The sequence below is a fragment of the Lissotriton vulgaris genome, chromosome 5 (genome assembly GCF_964263255.1).
Source record: "Lissotriton vulgaris chromosome 5, aLisVul1.2, whole genome shotgun sequence".
NCBI lineage: Eukaryota > Metazoa > Chordata > Amphibia > Caudata > Salamandridae > Lissotriton > Lissotriton vulgaris.
The window spans coordinates 1,449,466,674-1,449,488,750 of NC_141693.1; the positions used below are offsets into that span (position 1 = coordinate 1,449,466,674).

The 22,077-nt window shown below is 48.8% G+C and overlaps 1 protein-coding gene across 9 annotated transcripts in view; it reads right to left on the bottom strand.

The window, feature by feature from the left end:
- The window catches only part of LOC147712725 (complement decay-accelerating factor-like), a 795,131-nt gene that overhangs the window by 314,519 nt on the left and 458,535 nt on the right, over window positions 1-22,077 (bottom strand). For 5 of the 9 annotated variants that reach the window (XM_086923379.1, XM_086923380.1, XM_086923378.1 and 2 more), the window contains exon 9: window positions 7,449-7,634. In XM_086923379.1, the coding sequence (XP_086779505.1) occupies window positions 7,449-7,634 (186 nt within the window). Of the gene's footprint in view, window positions 1-7,448; window positions 7,635-15,786; window positions 15,973-22,077 lie in introns of all 9 variants that reach the window. The other 4 variants (XM_086923375.1, XM_086923374.1, XM_086923377.1 and 1 more) reach the window with 1 other exon arrangement.

The window sequence follows — 22,077 nt, forward strand, 5'->3', positions numbered from 1 at the left end:
TAGCTCATTAATAGCTTTTTAACGCGGCTTCACAGCATTTATCGCTGTGCATGTTTTAAAATCACTGTTACTTTCATAATTGCAACTGGTTTTTGTTGTTGCTCATCGTGAGTAATCTCACCTGTTTCCCTTCGCTCCAGACCCCGTTCCGCCCCGGCTGAGTGCCGTTTGAGCGGAGGGTCGAACTCTAGAGCGCCATTCCCCGCCTTCTCTTCTCTCCACTTCCGCCCTGCCGCACCCAGCGCAGGTTAGCGGTCTAGTGGTTTCACGCCCCTATCATATAAAATGACGGTATGGCGGAAGCGCAGCGGACGAGCGCAGCGGGAGCGCCGACTTCGCGCCGAAGTCAAGCCAAAGTCCTGCCCGTCTGCGCCCGTCCGCGGCCGGCCGCGACCAGCGGCCTTACACTCTGCCCAAACATTCCTGTATTCGTCCGCGGACTTATGTTCCCTCCAACATGCTGTTCCTCTGCCGCCTGAGGCCATTAGGAGGGCCCAGGAGTGTGCCATCTTTCTCCCCCCGCGCACGATCTCTCCTCTCCCGCCCGGTCCTGCTTTCTCCCCCGTACCCTCTAACTTCCCCCCTCCCACTCCTGTCACCTGTGCCCTAACCATCCTCTATCTAAATACTCGCTCCTTGGTGAAATACCAATTAGAGATTTTTCGCCTATTAGATGACACTAACATAGATATCCTTTTCCTGTCCGAGACCTGGCTAACAGAGGACTCTGTACCGGATATCCTAGCCGCTATCCCAAACAGCTACTATATTTTACACGCTAACCGTCCTGGGGGGCAAGTTGGTGGTGGAGTCGCAGCCATCATCCGTAAAGAACATGTCTTTTCCATCTTAGACTGCACTCCTATCCCCAATACTCAAACCCTTGTCATACAGCTCCGCTCAATCACTACCTCCCTTATCTGTGTTCTTATGTACAGACCCCCCTCCTACATGCCTTCTTTCGCTCAATCAGTCGGGGAGCTGGTCTCCCAGCTTCTTATTAATCACTCCAGAATCCTCATCCTAGGCGATTTTAATTACTGGCCTAATGACCCTCAGGAAAGCCGATTGTCTGAGTTGTTCTCAGAAACCCTTACCAGCTTGAACTGCCAGCAATTGATTTCCACTCCCACCCACTGCAAGGGCCACATACTTGACCAGGTCTGGATGGCTAATCTTGACATCGACCCTCCACTGATCACCCCTTGCACCTGGTCAGACCACTACCTTATTTCCTTCTCCGTTGACCTTCCTAGTTTCCACCGCCCGCCGCGCCCGGCTAACATCACGGCCTGTAATTGGAAAAATGCTAATTTGTCAAAACTTCACTCTCTTTTGGCAGCCTCAGTCCCTCAAGTTTCTGAATCAGTTTCTCACCAAGCCTCTACTCTTGAGCACTGGTTGAAGGCAGCAGCCGACACTGTAGCTCCTCTAAAGACTATAAAAGTCCAGCGCCCCCATGACGCCCAGCAATGGTTTAATGACCAGCTTAAACTTGACAAATTAGCCCTCCGCCAAGCTGAACGTCGTTGGCGCCACAAGTATGACCCCGCACTTAAGATAGAGTTTATTACTCTACTTAACAAATACAAATCCTCGATACTTGAGGCAAAGACTTCCTACTTTTCCCGTAAAATCTTGGAGTCGGCTTCAAAAGCCAAAGACATCTTCGCGATCGTCAATGAGCTTTCCCTTCCCGATCGCATCACTCTTCCTCCCGTGCCCACCCAGGCATTGTGTGATGAGCTTAATACCTTCTTTCAAGAAAACATTTCCACAATTAAAAACAATATCTCTCCACCTTCTCCTTCTAAATCATTTCCCCTTCCATCTGAAAACCCTCAGAAATTTCATACCTTTCCTCCTATTTCCATCACCGACTTTCACAGTCTTCTTCATAAAGTCTGTTCCGGTTCTCCCAAGGACTGCTGCCCCCCACATATTCTTAAAGAAATCTTCATGGCCTGTCCTGATCCTGCTTTGGCCCTCCTCAACTCCTCTTTAACATCAGGAGTTGTTCCAGAAGCTTTCAAGCAGGCTGTGGTGTTACCCATTTTGAAAAAGCCCAACGCAGACCCACTTGTGCTGAGCAATTACAGACCCATTTCCCGTCTCCCTTTTTTGGGAAAGATCCTAGAAACCTATGTCACTAGGTGTCTGAGCACGTTTGTGGAGACTTCCCTTTTCTTGGATCCCCAACAGGCTGGTTTTCACCCCCTCCATTCCACAGAGATGGTGATCGCGGCTGTCATGGACACTCTTAGAGCCGGTGCCGATAACAACGTTTCCCAAGCCCTTGTACTGTTGGATCTCTGGGCGGCTTTTGACACGGTCGATCACACTATTCTGATCGACCGTGTCAGAAACGCCGGCATCCAGGGCATCGCCCTTGATTGGGTTCGATCCTTCCTGCAGGGCCGCTCCCAGGCAGTCCACCTTTCTACCTTCTCTGCTCCTTTCTCCCCCCTCACCTGTGGTGTCCCCCAGGGTTCAGCTCTTTCCCCGCTTCTCTTTAATCTATATATGCAACCACTTATGGTTTCCCTTCGTCACTCCCCTGCCACTATATATAACTATGCAGACGACCTGCAGCTGGTCTTCCCTTTGGATACTTCACCTTCCTCCCGTTCTAATTTTCAAACAACAATGTTGTTCATCTCTGACTGGATGGCTCACAGCCAGCTCAAGCTGAACCCGTCTAAGACGGAACTCGTCCTGGTGGGTGGTCCTACCAATCCATGGGATGACAATTACTGGCCTCTTTCTCTTGGCACCCCCCCTCGCCCGGTCAGCTCTGTGAAAAGCCTTGGAGTGGTCATCTCTGAGGACTTATCTATGAAATCCCAGATCTCGGCTGTTACATCTTCCTGCTTTTTTCAACTGCGTAGGATCCGTAAGATCTGCCGATTTCTTACCAGAGAGGCACTCATACTAGTCATACTGGCTCTGGTCATCTCCAGGGTTGACTTTGCTAACATCTTGTATGTTGGGATTCCTGCCTATCAGCTTCAAAAACTCCAGTTAATACAGAACCAGGCCGCCCGCTTGGTGTTCCACCAACCTAAACACCAGCATGTCTCCCCCCTTCTGAGGAGCCTCCATTGGCTCCCAGTGGCTAAACGGTGCTCCTTCAAACTCGGATGCACCATATTCAAATCTCTCCATAACCGCGCCCCTGAATTCATCTCCTCCAAGCTAAAGAGATACCTCCCTACCCGTAGTCTAAGATCTTCTGCTGATAACCTTCTCTGCATCCCATCTACCCGCCGCAAAAAACACGGCTGAATGCGCTTATCATTTTTAGGCCCTTCCTTCTGGAATTCCCTCCCTTCTTCTTTTCGCCACTGCCCCTCTTATGAGTTGTTCAGAAAAACTTTAAAAACTTTCCTTTTCAAAGCGGCCTCAGAATAATACCCTTTGCCCTGGCTCGTTATGTCTGTTATGAGCGCCAAGAAACCGTCTCGGTGTACGTGCGCGGTATAAACTATTTAACATAACATAACATAACGTATGTGGTCCATTTCAGCCAATGAAATATAGGTAAGGCGTGTTTTATAAAAAAAAAAAACATGAACTGCGTAATTCGTTAATATGGACTGTGTCTCAAATGATTTTAGATTTATAAAAATAATGTCCAGTGCAAAGCTCGCCATGCCGTTTGTTTCGGTGACTTTACTTGAGGAAGCGTATTCATTACCATGCAAGTCTTGTGATATTTCCGTTATGTTTAGGGTTGTTGGTAGTAAATGACTTGAAAGTGAAATCTTGTGTTACTTTTTTTTTTTAACTGTTTTGTTTTATTTATTTATACCAGCACAAGAAAGCAAACCACGTGCTATGAGTTTCATTAAATTCACATGTCGATTGGAGCAGAGATGCTTTTCTCCTCAACAAAGCGTCACTAGAGAAACAAGCAAAACAAACCAGTGGTGCACGTGCACCACAGAGGAGCAGGGCCGGGAATCTAAAGAAGTGGTGCGCGCACACCACAGAGGAGCGGGAGAGGTAGCGCGGCAGCGAGGCGAACGCAACAGAGAAAGGCATCAATGCCCGTACGGAAGATGAACGACAATTCACCCCAAGGCAACACCAGCAGGGAGAGACATCTCCAGAAAAAAAAACTAAGGGTTGAGACCCAGCCAAGAGACCTCAACCCAAAGGACTGCAGAGGAGTCATAAGTGCAATAAACGAAAGGAAGAAGAGCACGAGCAGACCTCACACTGGAGACCAGGTATAGGGGCGCAGGAGCACCCATGAAACCAGCAACCAAACCCCAGGAGGGAAGAAATGGAGCAAACATCAAGGCTTGCATCCCCCTAGGGAGGGAGTAAGAAAATGCACTCGTAGAAGACAATCACCCGGAGGCAGGCGAGTGCAGAATGCCAAGAAAGGGTCCTCGCAGAACGGGGAGGAAGGAATCTGGGGCTAGAATCGTCTCTACCAGATACATTGTTACCGAAGGTAAGTAACTCGTACATCTGCTAGAGACTAGTAGCTGCAGATTCCTTAACATAGAATTAATACCCCATCTATACCCAAGGGAAAGGAGGGTCTGCGAGAGGACCTCTCCAGCTCAGGCAAACATAAGACCCCACAGGGGACAAGTCACAGAGACAGGGAAAATAGCCCAGCCCTCCCCAACAGGGGACGAGTCACAGGGACATGTAAAAGAGCCCAGTCCCCCCCCCCCCCCACCCCCCCCCCCCCGAGCAGAAGAGAACCTCAGCATCGCAGAAGAAGACCGGCACCAAAGGGATGTGCTATAACGACAAAAGAGGCAGCCCAGCCCTCACCAAGCATGAGAAAACAAGGGCAACACGAAAGGAGGCCAGCAGTCAATTTACCAGGGACCTCCGCTGGAAGCTCCAGAGGTACAGGCAACGCAGAGGAGTACAGAGGAAGAAGAGCAACTCAGAGACTCCAAGGAGAAGGGGTAGAAACGAAGACAAGCACCCTCCACCAGGAAAACACCCAGTGAAGAGGGCAGCCGAATCCATCAACAGACCAGACAGAACCACGCATCAGCAATAAGGCAGGTGGGAGAAGAAAAAACATAGTTCCACAAGGCTCCCACAAAACAAGAAGCAGGGGCTCCAGGCCTCACTCCAAGGCCCTTGGCCGTAGACCAAAGAGAAGGCGGGAGCAGCTGGACACTGACAAGCGCCACAAAACTAAAAGTCCAGACCACATCGTCCAAGCGGACACAGCTGGGCGCCAACAAGCGACCAGCTGGAAGATAAGAGGAGAAACAAGTAGGACAGGCCCAGCCGTCAACATAGGAAAGCATCTCCCCTGGAACACCAGATAGAGGACCAGGCCGAAACAGCGGACAGGAGGGTGAAAACACTGCAGCACAACGCAGAAGATTGCAAACCAAGCCAGTCAATCGATGCATCAAATACCTATAAAGACAGAACTGAAGCTAGCGCTAGCTACGCCCAGGTAATGACTAAGAAACCGCACCAGCGGAATACAGCGACACCAGGAAAGGCAAGAACCCGCAAGGAGAGTCAGAGCTATACAATAGCTACATGGGGTATGACACGTCCCAATAAAGTTATGGGAACGACTCTTAGGGAAGAAATCCCGTATCAGAGAACAAAACTATAAACCTGCAGCAGAAACCACAGAAGGCTTTGTAAGCAGCCAAAAAGTACACTCTTGCCAAAAAAGAAGGGGGGGGGGCTGAACCAGCAGCCAAGAGAAGAGGCAGACCAACCAAGGGACCCCAAGGGCACAGCAAACCACATAGAAAGTGTAAAGGACACTCCAACCCCAGATTCCAGGAGCAAGTGGGATAACATCCCCCACGAAGACCCGGAGAATCAACAAACCAACCTACTGAGGAGGAGGAGGAGGAGGACGGAAGCCCGCAAGAAGACGCTGAATGGCGGAGTCTGCATGAGTATTAAACAGAAGGACCCCGTCAAAAGGCAGATCAACCAGACGCTCTCTGATATTTTCAGTAAAGACCGCATCACGCAGCCAAGCATGGCAACGGAGAGCCACAGAGGTGGCCATAGCACGGCCGAGAGCATCGGCAACATTCAAGCCCGCTCGAAGAATAAACGTGGCCAACTCCCTACCATCCAACACATGGCCCCGTAGATCAGCACGGGCAGCTTCATGGGAGACATGAGAAAGAAGAGACTCAGAGTCCCACAGACTGGACGTAGCCCTGGTCAACACAGACAGAGTGTTAAGCGCCAGCAAGGTAGCCCTTGAAGAAGCAAAGACATTACAGGCACATGCGGAGCAGGGCGGTGGCGATGCAGAAGCGCCTGAGGCATCGGATCGCCCGTGGCAGGGCGCCCCCAAGCCCCTATAAGAGAATTGTGGAGTGAGCTTCAAAAGGAACAACTCACGTCCACCAGAGCCCTGGTGGAAAACTTCCAAAAGGTTGTCCGTAGTGACAGGTTCACCCATCCACAGAATACCAGCGGCTGTGGAAATAGCCGAACAAAGGCAACACTCGCCTCAGTAGGGCGTCGAGGAGGGGAAAGTAATTCCTCCGTGGGCGATGGCTGCAGACTCCCCCCAAATACCAGGGGGGAGCGGCCAGCCCCTGAATAGTGGAGGATCCACAGATGAATGGGGAACCAGAGGGGCCTCAGGGGAAAGTGGAGAGGCCGGTGGAAAAGCCAGCCGCTAGCCACGGAAAGAAGGGTTCGAGGATTTAGGCCATGGGGACAGTGAGGAGCCCTCCGGGGAGGTTGATGCCGGTGAAAAGGCCCAGGGGAGCCGGTGCCCACCGTAAAAGGAGGACAGGGTCTCGGAGACAAACTGAAGGGCCTACCTGCCGTTGAGCCACGCCCCTGGGGCCGTGGTGAGAGACGATGTCGCAGACGAAACTGGCGGCTCCTCACCTCCGAGGTAGGGGACAGACAATGGGATGACCTGGACAAACGTGCCGAGAGCAACTTCATCCGGCGCTCGTGCCACGATTTAGGCTTAAAGAGCTGGCAGGCGTTGCAGCTCTCTGAGTCGTGGTGCTCACCTAGGCACCACATGCAAAAACTGAAAACAGGCCAGGACACAATCCGGATCCGCATTGCACGCGGAAAAGAGAAAAAACTGACGTACGCGTGCCGGGGCGGGACTTATGTATCCTCGCTGACGTCACGAACGCGGAAGACGTCAGGGCGGAGTCACGTGGTGCCGTCCCCCCGGCGTGCAGGATTGCTGTGGCAGAAAAGTTTTCCGGATCCATTCTCACGCCTGGGGATAATTCTACGTTAAGGAAGTTGCGGCTAGTAGTCTCTATCAGATGGACATATCTTCAACAGCAGCATGTTGACTTGAGCAACAATTAGTCTGTATTTAAACATAGCACTGTATCTAATGTGCAAATGTCTACTAAATATATATATATGTTTACATAAACATTAAATATGGAGAAACACCATTTGTGTTGCATATTGGAAAACACAAATTGTCAATTTCATACCTTTGCATTCTGGAGTTGGTGAACTCCAGGTGCCATCACTTTGACAACGGATTGCTGGATCTCCATGTAGGTTAAAGTTAGCAGATTTGCAACGATAAGTTACAGATGCTCCGACGTGAAATGGAGGCTGACTGCTGTGTTCACCATTAGGTATCCTCGGAGGATCGCTACAAGTCACAACTGAAGCTGAAAAAAAAGAAGCATTTTGTGTAATCAACCAAGGGTAGTGTTGCCACTGTTGGTAAAGTGCTAACTCTAATTGTTCTCAACTCATTAGAGAGATGTCTGACAAGTCCTTCTGCAACAGGGGACATTAGACAAATGCTTTAAGTTCAAGAAAATGTTTATTGACAAAAAGTCATCAAACATAGCTATTACAGACAATTAAATATTAGAACAATTCAGCATATAATCTATATGATAAAAATGTAACAAGAAAAGCGAAATGACAAAAAATACTCTAAATAAGCAATTGCATAAAACAAAAAGAAAAAATATAGTAACAATGTGACAAATGCTTAATTCATTCTTCGGCCTAGGAAAGGGTGTACTTTCTTCAGGAGGGCAGACCATACATGCAGTAGTAGACAATTTGAGTGGCAGCAGTAAACAGGATGGAAGTTGAAAATCTGCTTCTGTAGGTTTTAGACCTTGTATGGGTGCAGATTTCAGACTTTTTGGATTTCGCAACGGTTTCTTAAGGATCGCCTAGAAATGTACAACCGTGTTCGCAAGAGTCATATTCCTAAGAAACGATGGTGAATTACTTTTAGGTTATACGCAGAGATATTTCCACATGCACAACTGTACTTCCTGTACAATTGGCGCTGGGGGCATGTCTTCCTGCATGTGAAGGCATTTTTACTTCTAGGGGAAAATATATTTCCTCATGGAAAAATCCCTTCCATTGAAACACAACCAACGTTGTGGGATGTTCTCTTCTTCCCACCCTGGACGGGTATTACTCCTGCCTGAGTAATTCCCCAACCTTTTTCAAGGTGTCAGTAGGCTAGGCATTAGATTGGAAATATCCTTAATCATTTTAGTTCGTCTGTTGAGCAACTTTTTAGCATTGTGATTCGGGCATGATATTTATATGCAAATGCTAAGGTAATAATTAAGCATAGGTGGCACAGACACTATTCTCCTGCTGCCTCCTCCACATCAGCCGCAGCTGAGCTATGTAATGTAAGCATGGCCATCAGTGTTGCACAAATTCTCCACCGCACCCCGAAACGGCCCCTTCATACACTGCAGTAGCCACTTCTGTGGGAAAATATGGGGTGGCAGGTCCATCATACCATGCCGGCATTGTGAATCTATAACTACTGATGTTATTCCTGACGACAAAGTGGTTGGTACATTTCTAGGAATAACTAACTCTCTCTACAAGCAAAAAAAACAAGCTTTGGCATAACCAATCGGTCTTGCCTTTGGAACTTATGTGTTTAGCCATGCAACAGTTAATGTTGTTTCAGTAAGGATATTGTGCTGCATAACTAAATACTTATAAGGTCCCAAAGGCAAGACCTATTGGCTATGCCAATGCTTGTTCCTAATTGTCTACAGCATGCGCCATCTTTATTGGCCACCAAAGAGTGGCTGCTATGGGATACGAACATTGCGCCCTGTGCAGGGACGCAGCCCACCAAGTTTAAACCCTACTTGAGCAATCTACCACTGGAACCAGAACACTATGCCAGAAAGAGAGTCTGCTATTTCCAAATGAACTGCAAGAAGAATTGTTGTTCTTTTGTCTTCCAAACCAGGCCTAGCAGACAATGAAAATTGCAAAGCACTTGTTCTCCGATGTGATCTGACCAATAGGGTAGGAACATTTTCAGACTATTGAGTGGTTGCTGGTATGGACAACAGTTGCTTCTTTAGAATGGCCAACTACCACATACAGAGAGCGCATCACAGACTCACCCTTATGATGATCCTGAAGCAGGTCAGGATTGATGGAATAAAATCTACTTCATCAATGCACAGACTGTTTTTACAAAACACGCAATTCAAGTTTTCCATAGCAAAATACAAGAGTTTAATGCAACTGTGCACACACAGCGGACAAGCAGAACATGTCCTGATGATATACCAAGATCTCGCAAAAAAACAAGAAACATACTCCGAGGCAAATCCAACCAAATGGATATGCAAGAATTCACAACATACTTCTATGTGCAACTATGCACGATTCACACACATCATATCTGTGAACATCTCCAAGCCGTGGATCACATCAAGGGTGGCTCCTTACTAGGCCCCTGGAAGCCCTTTTCTCGAGGCTCCGCATGGTAGCCATGGTGATTACAGTAATTTACCACTGGTGCCTAATGGCCTCATATACTCCAAATGATAACCAGACCGCTCCTTTGGTTACTTTTCTCTTAATGGGAAGCAAAGTAACAAAGTGAAGTCTTACTCTGGAGAGCGGCACTGGGGTAAAAATTCAGATACTGCATGAGACAATACATACATTTATTGTTGTGTGAAAATGACGTCGTATATGAAAAATTATATTGCAGAAACGTAGGTGCTGAGCAATTGATAACTGTACAAGAGTACTGGTTTACAGAAATACAATAATGGAATAATGGACACATTCCTACAACAGGATAAAAAACCGAGGGCAGTATTACCAGTCGGAGCCGTAAAGTATGAAAAAACACAACAAAAAAGAGAAGGACCTATTTTTTTTTTTGCAGGCAAGAAACTACACTAAGCCCCAAGTTTATCTTCAAGGAGCTATATAGGTCTTCGCCTTCAATGTGTTTATTTACATTAGCCAGTCAGTGGGGCAAAAGTGCTAAGAAAATAAAAGTACATCAAAATGCTAAAATATTAGGACCCTGTATCATAGTTTTTGGGCGCGCCTGAATGCAAAGCTGCATAACTCAGTAGCTGTGAACCTGAGTGACTGAGATTCCAACCACTACAGCCTAAGATAGTGAGCCAAAAACCTGCCATCCAATGTTAAAGCACAGTTCCTGGCCAGGTTCTGTTTAGGACGCCAAAAGATATTTTGTCAATGGCTTTTGTCCATGTAGTGGTGAAATCATTACATAGGTTGGCTTAGTCGCTAGAGAAACTAGTTGGACATTGTACTGGTCTGCTTATTAGACAAAGCACAACTCTTAAACTTTGAGGCCTAGAGATATTGTTCAAATGTTTCAGGGATCAGATCATCTTTTCCCTAGGCTATATTGCAATCAAAGCTGATTTACTTGTAAAGATTCTACAACCAAATCTCTTAGGCCCTCGTTATCTCCGTCCTGCATAATTCAGATATTTGCAGTAAAACATACCATAAAGTTAAGTGCTTAAAATCACACTCACGCAGCTTTCTCCGAATATATTTCGGCAGGTCAAACATGCCAAGATTAATTAAGCAAAAAAATCTTGATAGTTATCTGGATGTGCAGATTTTGGTGCAATAAACACCAACATTTTCACGCTATTCCTCATTTTGAGAACAAACTCGTAAATGGGTGGTATTCTTTGCACTGCGTGAACTCTAAACCAGCGGTGTCGGATTTCATCAGATGTGATAAATATCAACCCAAATACTGGGCCACTTGTAATGTGTGCCTACGTGTAAAAGCAAGAAGCCGTCTGGTATTTTCTGAAGTCAGCCAGGTGCACACCACTAAGATGGAGAGAAAGGCGAAGTTTTTTTATAAACCTTCTGGGGTGTTTGTTCTGCCATATAAATGTGTTTAATAATCTGTCAACTTTTTGGTGGAAATCATCCGATAGAACTAATCGAAGCATATTCGCAATGTAGTTGATTATGAGGGAAATAATCATTTTGACAGACTTTATACGGCGCCACCATGTAAGAAATTTGGGGTTCCAACACTCTAGGAGTGATTCGATTTTCTTCCACATTAGATTCTTGTTGTGGAGAAGGAAATCTAATACATCTGAGTTGAACTTCAGGCTCAAGTATTTAATAAACTTTGGTTGCCAAGTTAGGCTTGTGTTCGGGAACAGGTTTCTGGAGCACATATTATTCAGGGGAAGGATTTCTGGTTTTGTCTTTATTTTGTTTATAATTTGAAACTCAGGCATACTCTTCTATGGTCTGAAGTAGGGCAGGAATAGACTGTGAAGCCTCTATTGTCATTATTAAAATATTGTTGGCGTAGTCCGCAAGCTTCACTGTAGACTTATTAAAGGAGACACCATGAATGTGGGTATTGGATCTAATATTGTGGGGAAGGGGCTCGAGCCTTAGGATGAAAAGGGAAGGGGAGAGTGGTTAGCCCTGTCTTGTATCTCTCTCTAGGTTGAGCCTAAGGAGAGTAGGCCCCAAGACCTCACTCTAGCTGATGGACCACTGTAGAGAGCCATGACCATTTTGGTAAAAGATTCTCTCAGATAAAAACTTTAGTAAGGACTAACGGAGAAAGGTCCAAGAGGCCCTATCAAAAGCTTTTTCAGCATTAACGGCAATCACTACTGTTTCTGTAGGGGACAATTTGGCTCTCCCGATGACATGGCATAGTCGGGTATTATCACTGGATAGCTTACACTTCATGACACCCACCTGTGAGCGATCAATCAGCTGGGGGAAGGAGAGGTTTGAGTCTCTTACAAAGTATCTTAGCATAGATCTTTGCATCCAGAATAATTAGGGAAATTGGTCTATAGTTCTTAACCTGCATTGGGTCTTTGCCGTCTTTTAGGATTACCACTATAGTGGCTTCCCTAGTAGTGACCGAGAAGGTTCCAGAGCCAACAAAATGTTGATACAGGGATAACTTGAGCAAGTGAGCAAAGGTTTTTAAGAAGATAGTAGAGTAGCCATGAGAGCCTGGAGCTTTACAGGGTTTCAAGGAATGTATTGCCGAGTCAAGTTCGGCAATCAAGAATGGAGAGCTAAGGGTCAGTTTCTCTTGATCAGAGTTGGCCGGGAGAGGAATGTCAATGAGGTAGGCTGCGCAGGACGGTGCAGAGATGCCCTAATCATCTTTATATAGTGCTTGGTAAAATTCCTTAAGAATTTGGTGTGGGTAACATTTGATTTATCAGTGAGAGAATCAATACTCTTTCGGTTCAGTTTGTGTTTTAGATAGAAGGCTAGGATTTTGCCTGCTTTATTTGTGTCACAAAGTTTTAGGCGTTAATATTTGTTGATCCATACACCTGCTCTTTCGCTCAAAATACTGCTATATTCATATTTTTTGAGGGTGAGGAGGGAAAGAGTTTGAGTGTTTGAGTCGGAGATGTGGGAAGATTCCAGAGTTTTAATATATGTTTCTAGATCCATCAAGTTTTTATTGCGATCCTTATAAATTTTGGCTTGGATGTTTATAAGGGCATCCCTAACCGTCGCCTTCAGAGCATCCCAGTGATTGGAAGGGGAGGTATCGTCAATTGAGTTGTCTTCCAAGTAGTTTATTATGGTTTTCCCAATCACTTCCCTGGAGGTAGCGTCTTTGATTGATTCATCGTTGAACCTCCAAATTTTGCTATGGGAATAGACATTAGCACCGGTATGGGAACGTGTAATGGCAGACTGATCTGAGATTATTCTCGTCAGACTGTCTGTCTGATCTATCAGGTGAATATGGGGTTTGGAGATCAAAAAATAGTTATTCTGAAATAAGATCTGTGAGGGATGGACAAAAAGGTGTAATCTCTAATATATGGGTGTTGGAGTCTCCAAGAGTCAAGAAGGTCGTATCTAGCACAAGGTTTGTGGAACAACCTGTGGGATTTAGAGGGCTGGAGGGGAGACCTGGACTGTCGCAGAATAATACCTGGGGTGGTAGCTAAGATACACCCTCAACTTGTAAATGTCATGCTTTTAACACTTCATGAACCTAAACTCTCCTTTAAAAAAAAAAGTTTTTTTTTACTGAAAAAAGTGGACTTATGTTATGGGTAAGTTATGGTTTCTTCTCCTCATAATTCATTAATGTACCTTTATCTAAACCTTGGAAACACCCTTAAAACACAATTAAAATAAGGTTATGGTTCCTAAGATACATCAAAAATCCTGAAATTAACCAGTTATAGTAAGCTGAGCAAAATACCCCTAAGGAATCTGCATGAAGTTACATGTCGAAACATTCACTGACACTTGTTAATTGGAAACCATGTGAAACTGTATCAAATGGACCTTAGGTTACAATAAAGCCAACGTTTGCTGTGTGAGATCTTTTGACTGGGTGTGAGTGTTTGATTGATTCAGATGCTCCGTCCATCACCACCCCCTTTTGTACCGCTTTTGGCCGCCATAAGTGTGGCAGGGTATGCTCAGACGTGAGTCCCTTGCTCACTTTGCCACTGGGTTCAAGAAAGTCGGGCTGAAGACGGCTGGAATGCCAGAAACCGGTCCTCGGAAGCTTGTTTCCGGTCCAGGGAAGATATGGCTTGGCAGTTCGGGCTGGACTGTTCCCATGAGGCACAGGGTGAGACTGATTTGCATATAGCCATGTCTGAACTGGGGTGGAGGAGTGGGCTAAAGAACGGTGATGGATTAAACCCAGATCTTTTGACTGGGTGCGAGTGTTTGACTGATTCAGATGCTCCGTCCATCACCATCCCCTTTTGTACCGCTTTTGGCCGCCATAAGTGTGGCAGGGTATGCTCAGACGTGAGTCCCTTGCTCACTTTGCCACGGGATTCAAGCAAGCCGGGCTGAAGACGGCTGGAATGCCAGAAACCGGTCCTCGGAAGCTTGTTTACGGTCCAGGGAAGACATGGCTTGGCAGTTCGGGCTGGACTGTTCCCGTGAGGCACAGGGTGAGACTGATTTGCATATAGCCATGTCTGAACTGGGGTGGCGGAGTGGGCTAAAGAACGGTGATGGATTAAACCCAGATCTTTTGACTGGGTGTGAGTGTTTGATTGATTCAGATGCTCCGTCCATCACCACCCCCTTTTGTACCGCTTTTGGCCGCCATAAGTGTGGCAGGGTATGCTCAGACGTGAGTCCCTTGCTTACTTTGCAACTGGATTCAAGCAAGCCGAGCTGAAGACAGCTGAAATGCCAGAAACCAGTCCTCGGAAGCTTGTTTCCAGTCCAGGGAAGACATGGCTTGGCAGTTCGGGCTGGACTGTTCTCATGAGGCACAGGGTCAGACTGATTTGCATATAGCCATGTCTGAACTGGGGTGGCGGAGTGGGCTAAAGAACGGTGATAGATTAAACCCAGATCTTTTGACTGGGTGTGAGTGTTTGATTGATTCAGATGCTCCGTCCATCACCACCCCCTTTTGTACCGCTTTTGGCCGTCATAAGTGTGGCAGGGTATGCTCAGACGTGAGTCCCTTGCTCACTTTGCCACTGGATTCGAGCAAGCCGGGCTGAAGACGGCTGTATTGCCAGAAATCGGTCCTCGGAAGCTTGTTTCCGGTCCAGGGAAGACATGGCTTGGCAGTTCGGGCTGGACTGTTCCCATGAGGCACAGGGTCAGACTGATTTGCATATAGCCATGTCTGAACTGGGGTGGCGGAGTGGGCTAAAGAACGGTGATGGATTAAACCCAGATCTTTTGACTGGGTGTGAGTGTTTGACCGATTCAGATGCTCCGTCCATCACCACCCCCTTTTGTACCCTGTGAGGCATCACAAGCATATAAAGAATATGGGGTAAGTGTCCAATATGTTTTGCAAATTTTCAGACCCATATCGGTCACCCGCATATACCCGGGCTATAGTTCCTCTCTCTTGCACTGGCATTCACTTTCAATGTCGTGAAGGTGATTTCATAACAGTGGATTTGTGCTTTTAAGTGTAACCTAACCCTGGTGTTATGTTTGTATGAGGAGCACGTAGTGTTATAATCCGTAACTAGTAACTTCGGCACAGTTTTTCTGGCACATGTAGGCTACATTGTCAGACAATGGGAGTAATACTTGTAGGGCACAAATGCTTGAGAAACATTGTTTCAAAATCCTCATATTAAAAAGAAATATAAAGAAAATCTTACATTTTTAAAGACTACATGAGTCCACCTAAATGAGTCCCACCCACCATCTTCAAAACTATTTCTATCCTACTATTGTGCACATTATTTTAGGAAGCATATGGCAATGATATCTTAGTCGACTTTGTGCTGAACCAAGAAACTAACTCAATATTTTATCATATATTCACTGTTACAATTTGTGTATTCTCAGTCAGAAACAATATTCTTACTCCGTTCTCTGTGTGCACCAACTATATATTTCACAAGGGTAGCATTCACTTACATGACGGTCTTCTCTCACTGTATCTATTATGAGAATGTCCATACTCAATGTATACATTTATATATCCTCATTAAATTAGGAGAAACCCCATTTGTGTTGCATAAAGACTAACAAAGATTTTCTATTCCATACCTCTACATTCTGGAGTTGGTGAACTCCAGGTTCCATCACTTTGACAATGAATTGTTGGTTCTCCATGTAGTTTAAATTTAGCAGATGTGCAACGATAAGTTACAGATGTTCCAACGTGAAATGGAGGTTGATTGCTGTGTTTACCATTAGGTATACTGGGAGGATTTCTACATGTTACAACTGAAGCTGGAAGAAAGAACCATTTTTGTATAATCAACAAAGGAGGGTGTTGAAATTGTCTGCCTAGCTGCTCAGCGCATCTCCCTGCACACAGAGACACTGGAAGCCTTGTATCATTATTTCAAGTCTTCTTTATTGGTTCCAGTTCAGGTTAGTATCAATCTCAGTTCAGCCATGTACCAGCTCCTACATCGCCTACGCCAGCCCCACCAGGAGCAGCCTGCCTACCTGCTCAGTCCTTCGCCAACTGTCACCACTCATCCACACAGGCATTCCATTCATCACAGTCACACCAACATTCCGTTACCATCTCTCACTCCGGCTGAGCAGCTAGGGGGACCTAGGTTGATTACATGTAAATGTAATACTTAGGATATAACATTATCCCTTTCCTTTTAAAATGAAAAAAACATTACAATTGTAAAAAAGAAAACTATAAAATTACAATTGCAAAGAAGAAAACTATACACAAGAACTCAGAGATGCAAATAAAAGCAAAACATCGTTGGAGAGTGAACAATGGAAATCAAGAAAAGATGGGCAAAATACGACATATAAAATGTGCATCAATGTCCCCCATCCTCCCTCATGAAAATTATAAAGACATTTAGTTATTAAACCACAAACAATGTTAAAACGCAGAGAAGCAAACTTGCACTGCGTAGTTTTGGGAAAGAATACAAATTGTCAAGAAATTATAAATAAATATCAAGCTAGCAATAACCCCAACCTCCCCCAAAAAACATTAGAAAATAATGTAGTAAAGGGTGGACACACCCCACGACAACACCCGAGGCCAAAAACAGACACAGTGAACCAACGCACAAGTTACTACTTGTGTAACGATATATCTGTAAGAGACATTAGTTAGTGATAGATTCCTTACCTTAGAATATCCCCAGGCGTCAGACTGGATCCGGAATTTTTTGCATAGCAGTACCCTTGCGCGTCGGTAGACGTCGTCTGCGGCTCCGCATCCATCGTCGGCGTCGTGGGCACCGTGATGACGTCGTCTGAGTACTTAGACGCCGCCTCCGCGTGCTGACGTCAGTTCTTAGACACAGCTTTTCCGCGCCAAAAACGCAGAGCCATGTCAAAAACCAACACTGGTGCCATTGAAACTAGGGCCCTGAAAGGGGATGACCTTAACCCTAGATATCGGTTCGCAGAACGGGGAGGATGGGTGGGTCGGTAAGGAATCTATCACTAACTAATGTCTCTTACAGATTACACAAGTAGTAACTTGTGCATCTGAAAGAGACAGGTTAGTGATAGATTCCTTAGTTTAGAATAGATAACCCAGCAATACCAACCCTGGTGGTGGGTCTCCGAACCAATAATCACACCAGAAAGTCCTGGAGGACGGAACGGCCAAAGAAGCAATCCCTCCGGACTTGGCTGTCCAGGCAGTAGTGTCTTGCGAACGTGTGCAGCGAGGCCCACGTAGCTGCCTGACAAATGTCCTGCAAGGGGACTCCTCTGCCCAGGGCAGTAGTAGTCGCCGTGGCCTGAGTGGAATGGGCCCTCAGCCCAACAGAAGGTTCCTTTTTAGCCATAGAGTAGCACGCTTGGATGCACAACATGATCCACCAAGAGATGGTCCGTTTGTGCACCGCCCATCCTTTCTTAGCGCCCACGTAACCAACAAAGAGTTGGTCATCCACCCGGAACTGGAGTGTGCGATCCAGATAGTATGAGAGCGCACGTTTTGGGTCCAGACGGTGGAGCCTCTCTTCCTCTTTCGAGGGATGCGGAAGCGGGAAGAAGGTGGGCAAGGTGATGGACTGCCGGATGTGGAAGGCTGTGACTACCTCTGGCAGGAAAGAGGGTTTTGTCTGCAACACAACCTTGTCCGGATGGACAGAAAGGAAAGGAGGTTTAGAGGATAGAGACTAAAGCTCACTCACCCTCCTGGCAGAGGTGATGGCAACCAGGAAAGCAGTCTTCAGAGTAAGAAGGCGGATAGGACAGTTGTGAAGTGACTCGAAAGGAGCGCACATCAGAAAAGTAAGAACCAGGTTCAAGTCCCACTGAGGCATCACGAAAGGTAACAGGTGGAAACGTGTGTGTGATGCCCTTCAGAAAACGATTTACAATAGGGGACTTGAACAAAGATGGTTGATCAGGCAGCCTGAGAAAGGCTGAAAGGGCAGAAAGGTAGCTCTTGAAAGTGCCCAGAGCAGAGCCCTGCTGGGCAAGAGAAAGAAGGAAGAGAAGAACCTCAGAAAGAGGGGCAGAGAGAGGATCCACAGCCTTTGCTGTGCACCATGCCACAAATCTGTTTCACCTGCAGGCGTATACCGATTTAGTGGAGGGCCGCCTGGCCACCAGAATGATATTACAGACTTCAGGAGGCAAGTCAAATGGCCTCAACTGTCGCCGCTCAATCTCCAAGCATGGAGGTGGAGACTGGACAGGTTCGGGTGTAGGACCGTTCCCTGCTGCTGCGACAGAAGGTCCTCCTGAAGAGGCAGACGAACCGGGGGATCGACTGAAATACTGAGTAGCTCGGGATACCAGTACCGTCGTACCCAGTCCGGAGCCACAAGGATGACTTGGGCCCGGTCGCGTTTGATCTTCTTCAACACTCTGGGCAGAAGTGGTATAGGCGGAAAGGCGTACAATAGACCACAACTCAACTCGCGTCGAAAAGCGTCGCTGAGCGAGTGCCGCCTTGGAAATTCCAACGCGCAGAACTGATGACATTGCGTGTTCTCTTCTGTGGCGAATAGATCTAACCAAGGCACTACCCACTGCTGAAAGAGGCCTTGCGCCACGTCCGATTTCAGACGCCATTTGTGATCCATCATGCACCGACGGCTGAGTTTGTCCGCCCTGGCGTTCAGAGAACCTGCCAGGTGTTGAACTACCAGGGTCACGCCCTGATGTTCCAGCCATTGCCAGAGGCGCAGAGCCTCCTGGCATAGGGTCCACGACCCCACCCCGCCCTGTTTGTTGCAGTACCACATGACGGTGGTGTTGTCCGTGAACACCTGCACTACACTCCCTCGGACAGAGGGGAGGAATGCCTTCAGTGCAAGACAAATCGCCCGCAGCTCCAAAAGGTTGATATGGAGCCGGGACTCCACCGGAGACCAGAGGACTCTGATCTCCGCCTCTCCCATGTGGCCTCCCCAGCCCTGAAGGGATGTGTCCGGCACAACTACGTGCTCAGGTAGGGGAAGGGTGAGGGATCTGATGCGGACCCAATCGCGGTCCGTGAGCCACCACTGCAGCTGTCTCGCAGTGCCCTCCGAGATCAGGACATGGTCGGCAGCCCCAGAAGCCGTAGCGTCAACCTGACCGAGACTCGGGATAAAGGCTGAAAGATCGGAATCAGAGCCTGAATATCCCGAACCAGCTGCTCGGGGGGATAAACCCGAAAATGCGCCGATTCGAGAACCGCTCCGATGAAGAGGAGCTCTTGAGAGGGGCACAGGTGTGACGTCAGCACGTTGATGGAGAACCCCAGCAGGTGCAGGAGATCCGCTGTCATCTGGAGGTGGCTGACGACTGTCAGGGGTGAGCCTGTCTTCAACAACCAGTCGTCGAAGTAGGGGAAGACTGAAACCCCTAACCTGCGCAGATGAGCTGCGACCACCGCCATCACTTTCGTGAACACCCGTGGGGCGCTGGTAAGGCCGAAGTGGAGCACGGCAAACAAAGTGCTCGTGGCCTACCGTGAACCGCAGGTAGCGCCGGATGTGGAAATAAGCCTCCTGCAAGTCCAACGCTACCATCCAGTCTCCTGGGTCCAGGGCAGCTAAGACCTGAGCCAGTGTCAGCATTATGAACTTCTCCTTCCGGAGGAAGCCGTTGACGTTCCGTAGGTCCAAGATAGGACGTAGGCCCCCTTTGCCCTTCTTGGGTACCAGAAAGTAGTGGGAGTAACAACCACACCCTACTTCTGGCCCAGGAACGCGCTCGATAGCCCCTTTGGCCAAGAGGGCCGTAACTTCCTCCTGTAGAAGCCGCAAGTGATCCCCCCGATACGCGGTGGTATTGCGGTGGCATGGCTGGAGGGGTCGTCTCAAAGGGGAGGGAGTAGCCCCTTCTGACGATTTGCAGCACCCACATGTCCGATGTGACAGTGCACCAGTGGGAGTGGTGATGGCGAACCCTGCTCCCCACTGGCGTCACATGGGCCTGAAAGCATGGACTAGGAGGGTTTTGAGGCGGATGCTGCGGCGGAAGGTGTGGACTGGCCTCGCCCATTGTCCCCGACCGCCTCCAGAGCGATTTCCACGGCCGCCACCGCGCTGTACGTTAGTCTGCGGTGCGTGGCTGGCAGCACATGTGGGGGTGCCCCTTCCTTGGCCACGAAAGAAGCGAAAGGCACCCGTTTGCTGGCGCGGGGCCGAAAGGCCCAAGGACTTGGCCGTAGCCCTGGAGTCCTTAAAGCGCTCATGCGCATGGTCTGCCTTGTCGCCAAAGAGGCGACGGCCATCAAACGGCATGTCCATCAGTGTATTCTGGACATCTGCTGAAAAGTTGGCGGACCTCAACCAGGCGTGGCGACGAATCGCCACAGCCGTTGCCATCGCTCTGCCCAGTGAGTCAGTGGTATCCAGCCCACACCGGATGGAGAAACGTGCCGCATCTCGACCCTCCGCAAGGGCTTGGGCGAGTTTAGCCTTGACCTCCGCCGGGCATTGTGGCAGCACGTCCGCGACAGTGTCCCACAGGGAGTGGGTGTAACGGCCCAAGAGGCATGCAGTGTTGGAAGACCGCAGTCCCAAGCTAAGGGAGGAGAATATTTTCTTTCCATAATTCTCATACCTCTTGGATTCCCGATCAGGCGGAGCCGACGGGAATGCGGTCTGGGAATTAGAGGCCTGGATGACCAGGCTCTCAGGAGTGGACAGGAAACAAGGGTCGCCCGGAGCCGGGCGGTGGCGTCTGGCCACGTTCCTATCTACAGGCTGGCCTGTAGCGGGCCTGGACCAAGTGCCTAAAATAACGTCAGTCAAGGCCTCATTAAACGGCAGCAGAGGCTCTGTTGAGCTTGACTGCGGTTTAAGGACCTCAGTGAGGGGATTAGTCCTCACGGCCGCGACGGGGAGCTCAAGGCCCAAGGCCTTGGCTGCCTTCTTCAACATCACACTGAAGGTTGCCCCCTACTCCGTAGCCACGCTAGGAGGCGAGACAAAACCAGTGTCTGGCGAGGTGTCCAGACCACTGGCATCCCCAAGTACACCTGTCCAGTCCTCCTGGGACTGACACTTACGTGTCAGAGGGTCCTCAGACCCCTCCCAATACTCCTCCTCATCACACATCTCCTGGTACTCAGGGTTGACATGTGATGGGGCCGGTTAATTGAAGTAGAACTCCCCAAGCGGCATCGAGAGCGGCGACCAGCGGCGCCGCTCCGGGGCCGGAACCGGGTCGAGGGAGGTATTGGGGACGGCGCTGCCCGAGGACGGCGCCGGAGTTGACACCTGTGGAACCGGCGCCGGTGAGGTCGTCAGGTCGATCGGCGACGATCCGGATCCGGAAGCGGATCCAGTGGGGCCCTGCGGCACCGGGCCCGAAGGCGCCGGCGGTGTCAGGGCCGAAGCACCCGACCCGCTAGGACCCCCAGACCGGTCCGCTTGGCCCGAAGGTGCCGCGGAGCCGGAGGAGTGAGGGACCTCATGGCCATGAGGAAGCGCTCGATCTCCTCCAGCGTCGCTTGCTGCCCAAGGACCGAAAGGTATGGGGCAGGTCGCGACGCCCGCGACTCCGACGGAACCGTTTGGGCGGTGTCACCCAAACCCCCGGCCGCATCGCGCGAGCGTCGGGAGGAGTCGGAAGAGCGATGATGTCTCTTCGACTTCTAGTGCTTACCTGATGACGACTTCGAACCTGAGGAGTGATGTCGACTCCCGGAGCTGTGATGGCTCCGCCCCCGTGACCGGTCCCTCGACCTCCGTCCGGACCGGGACCTCTCACGGCGCGGGGCCGACTGCTGGAGCTCGAGCCGCTTGCGGGACCGCTCCCGCCTAGCTTTCGAGGTTAAGGCCCGACAGTCGGAGCTGGCCTTGTCGTCGTGATCGACGCAAGACAGTGGAGGCACCGACGGTGAGGGTCGGTGACCGACATCAGTCGGTCGCAGTCCCCACAAGGCTTGAA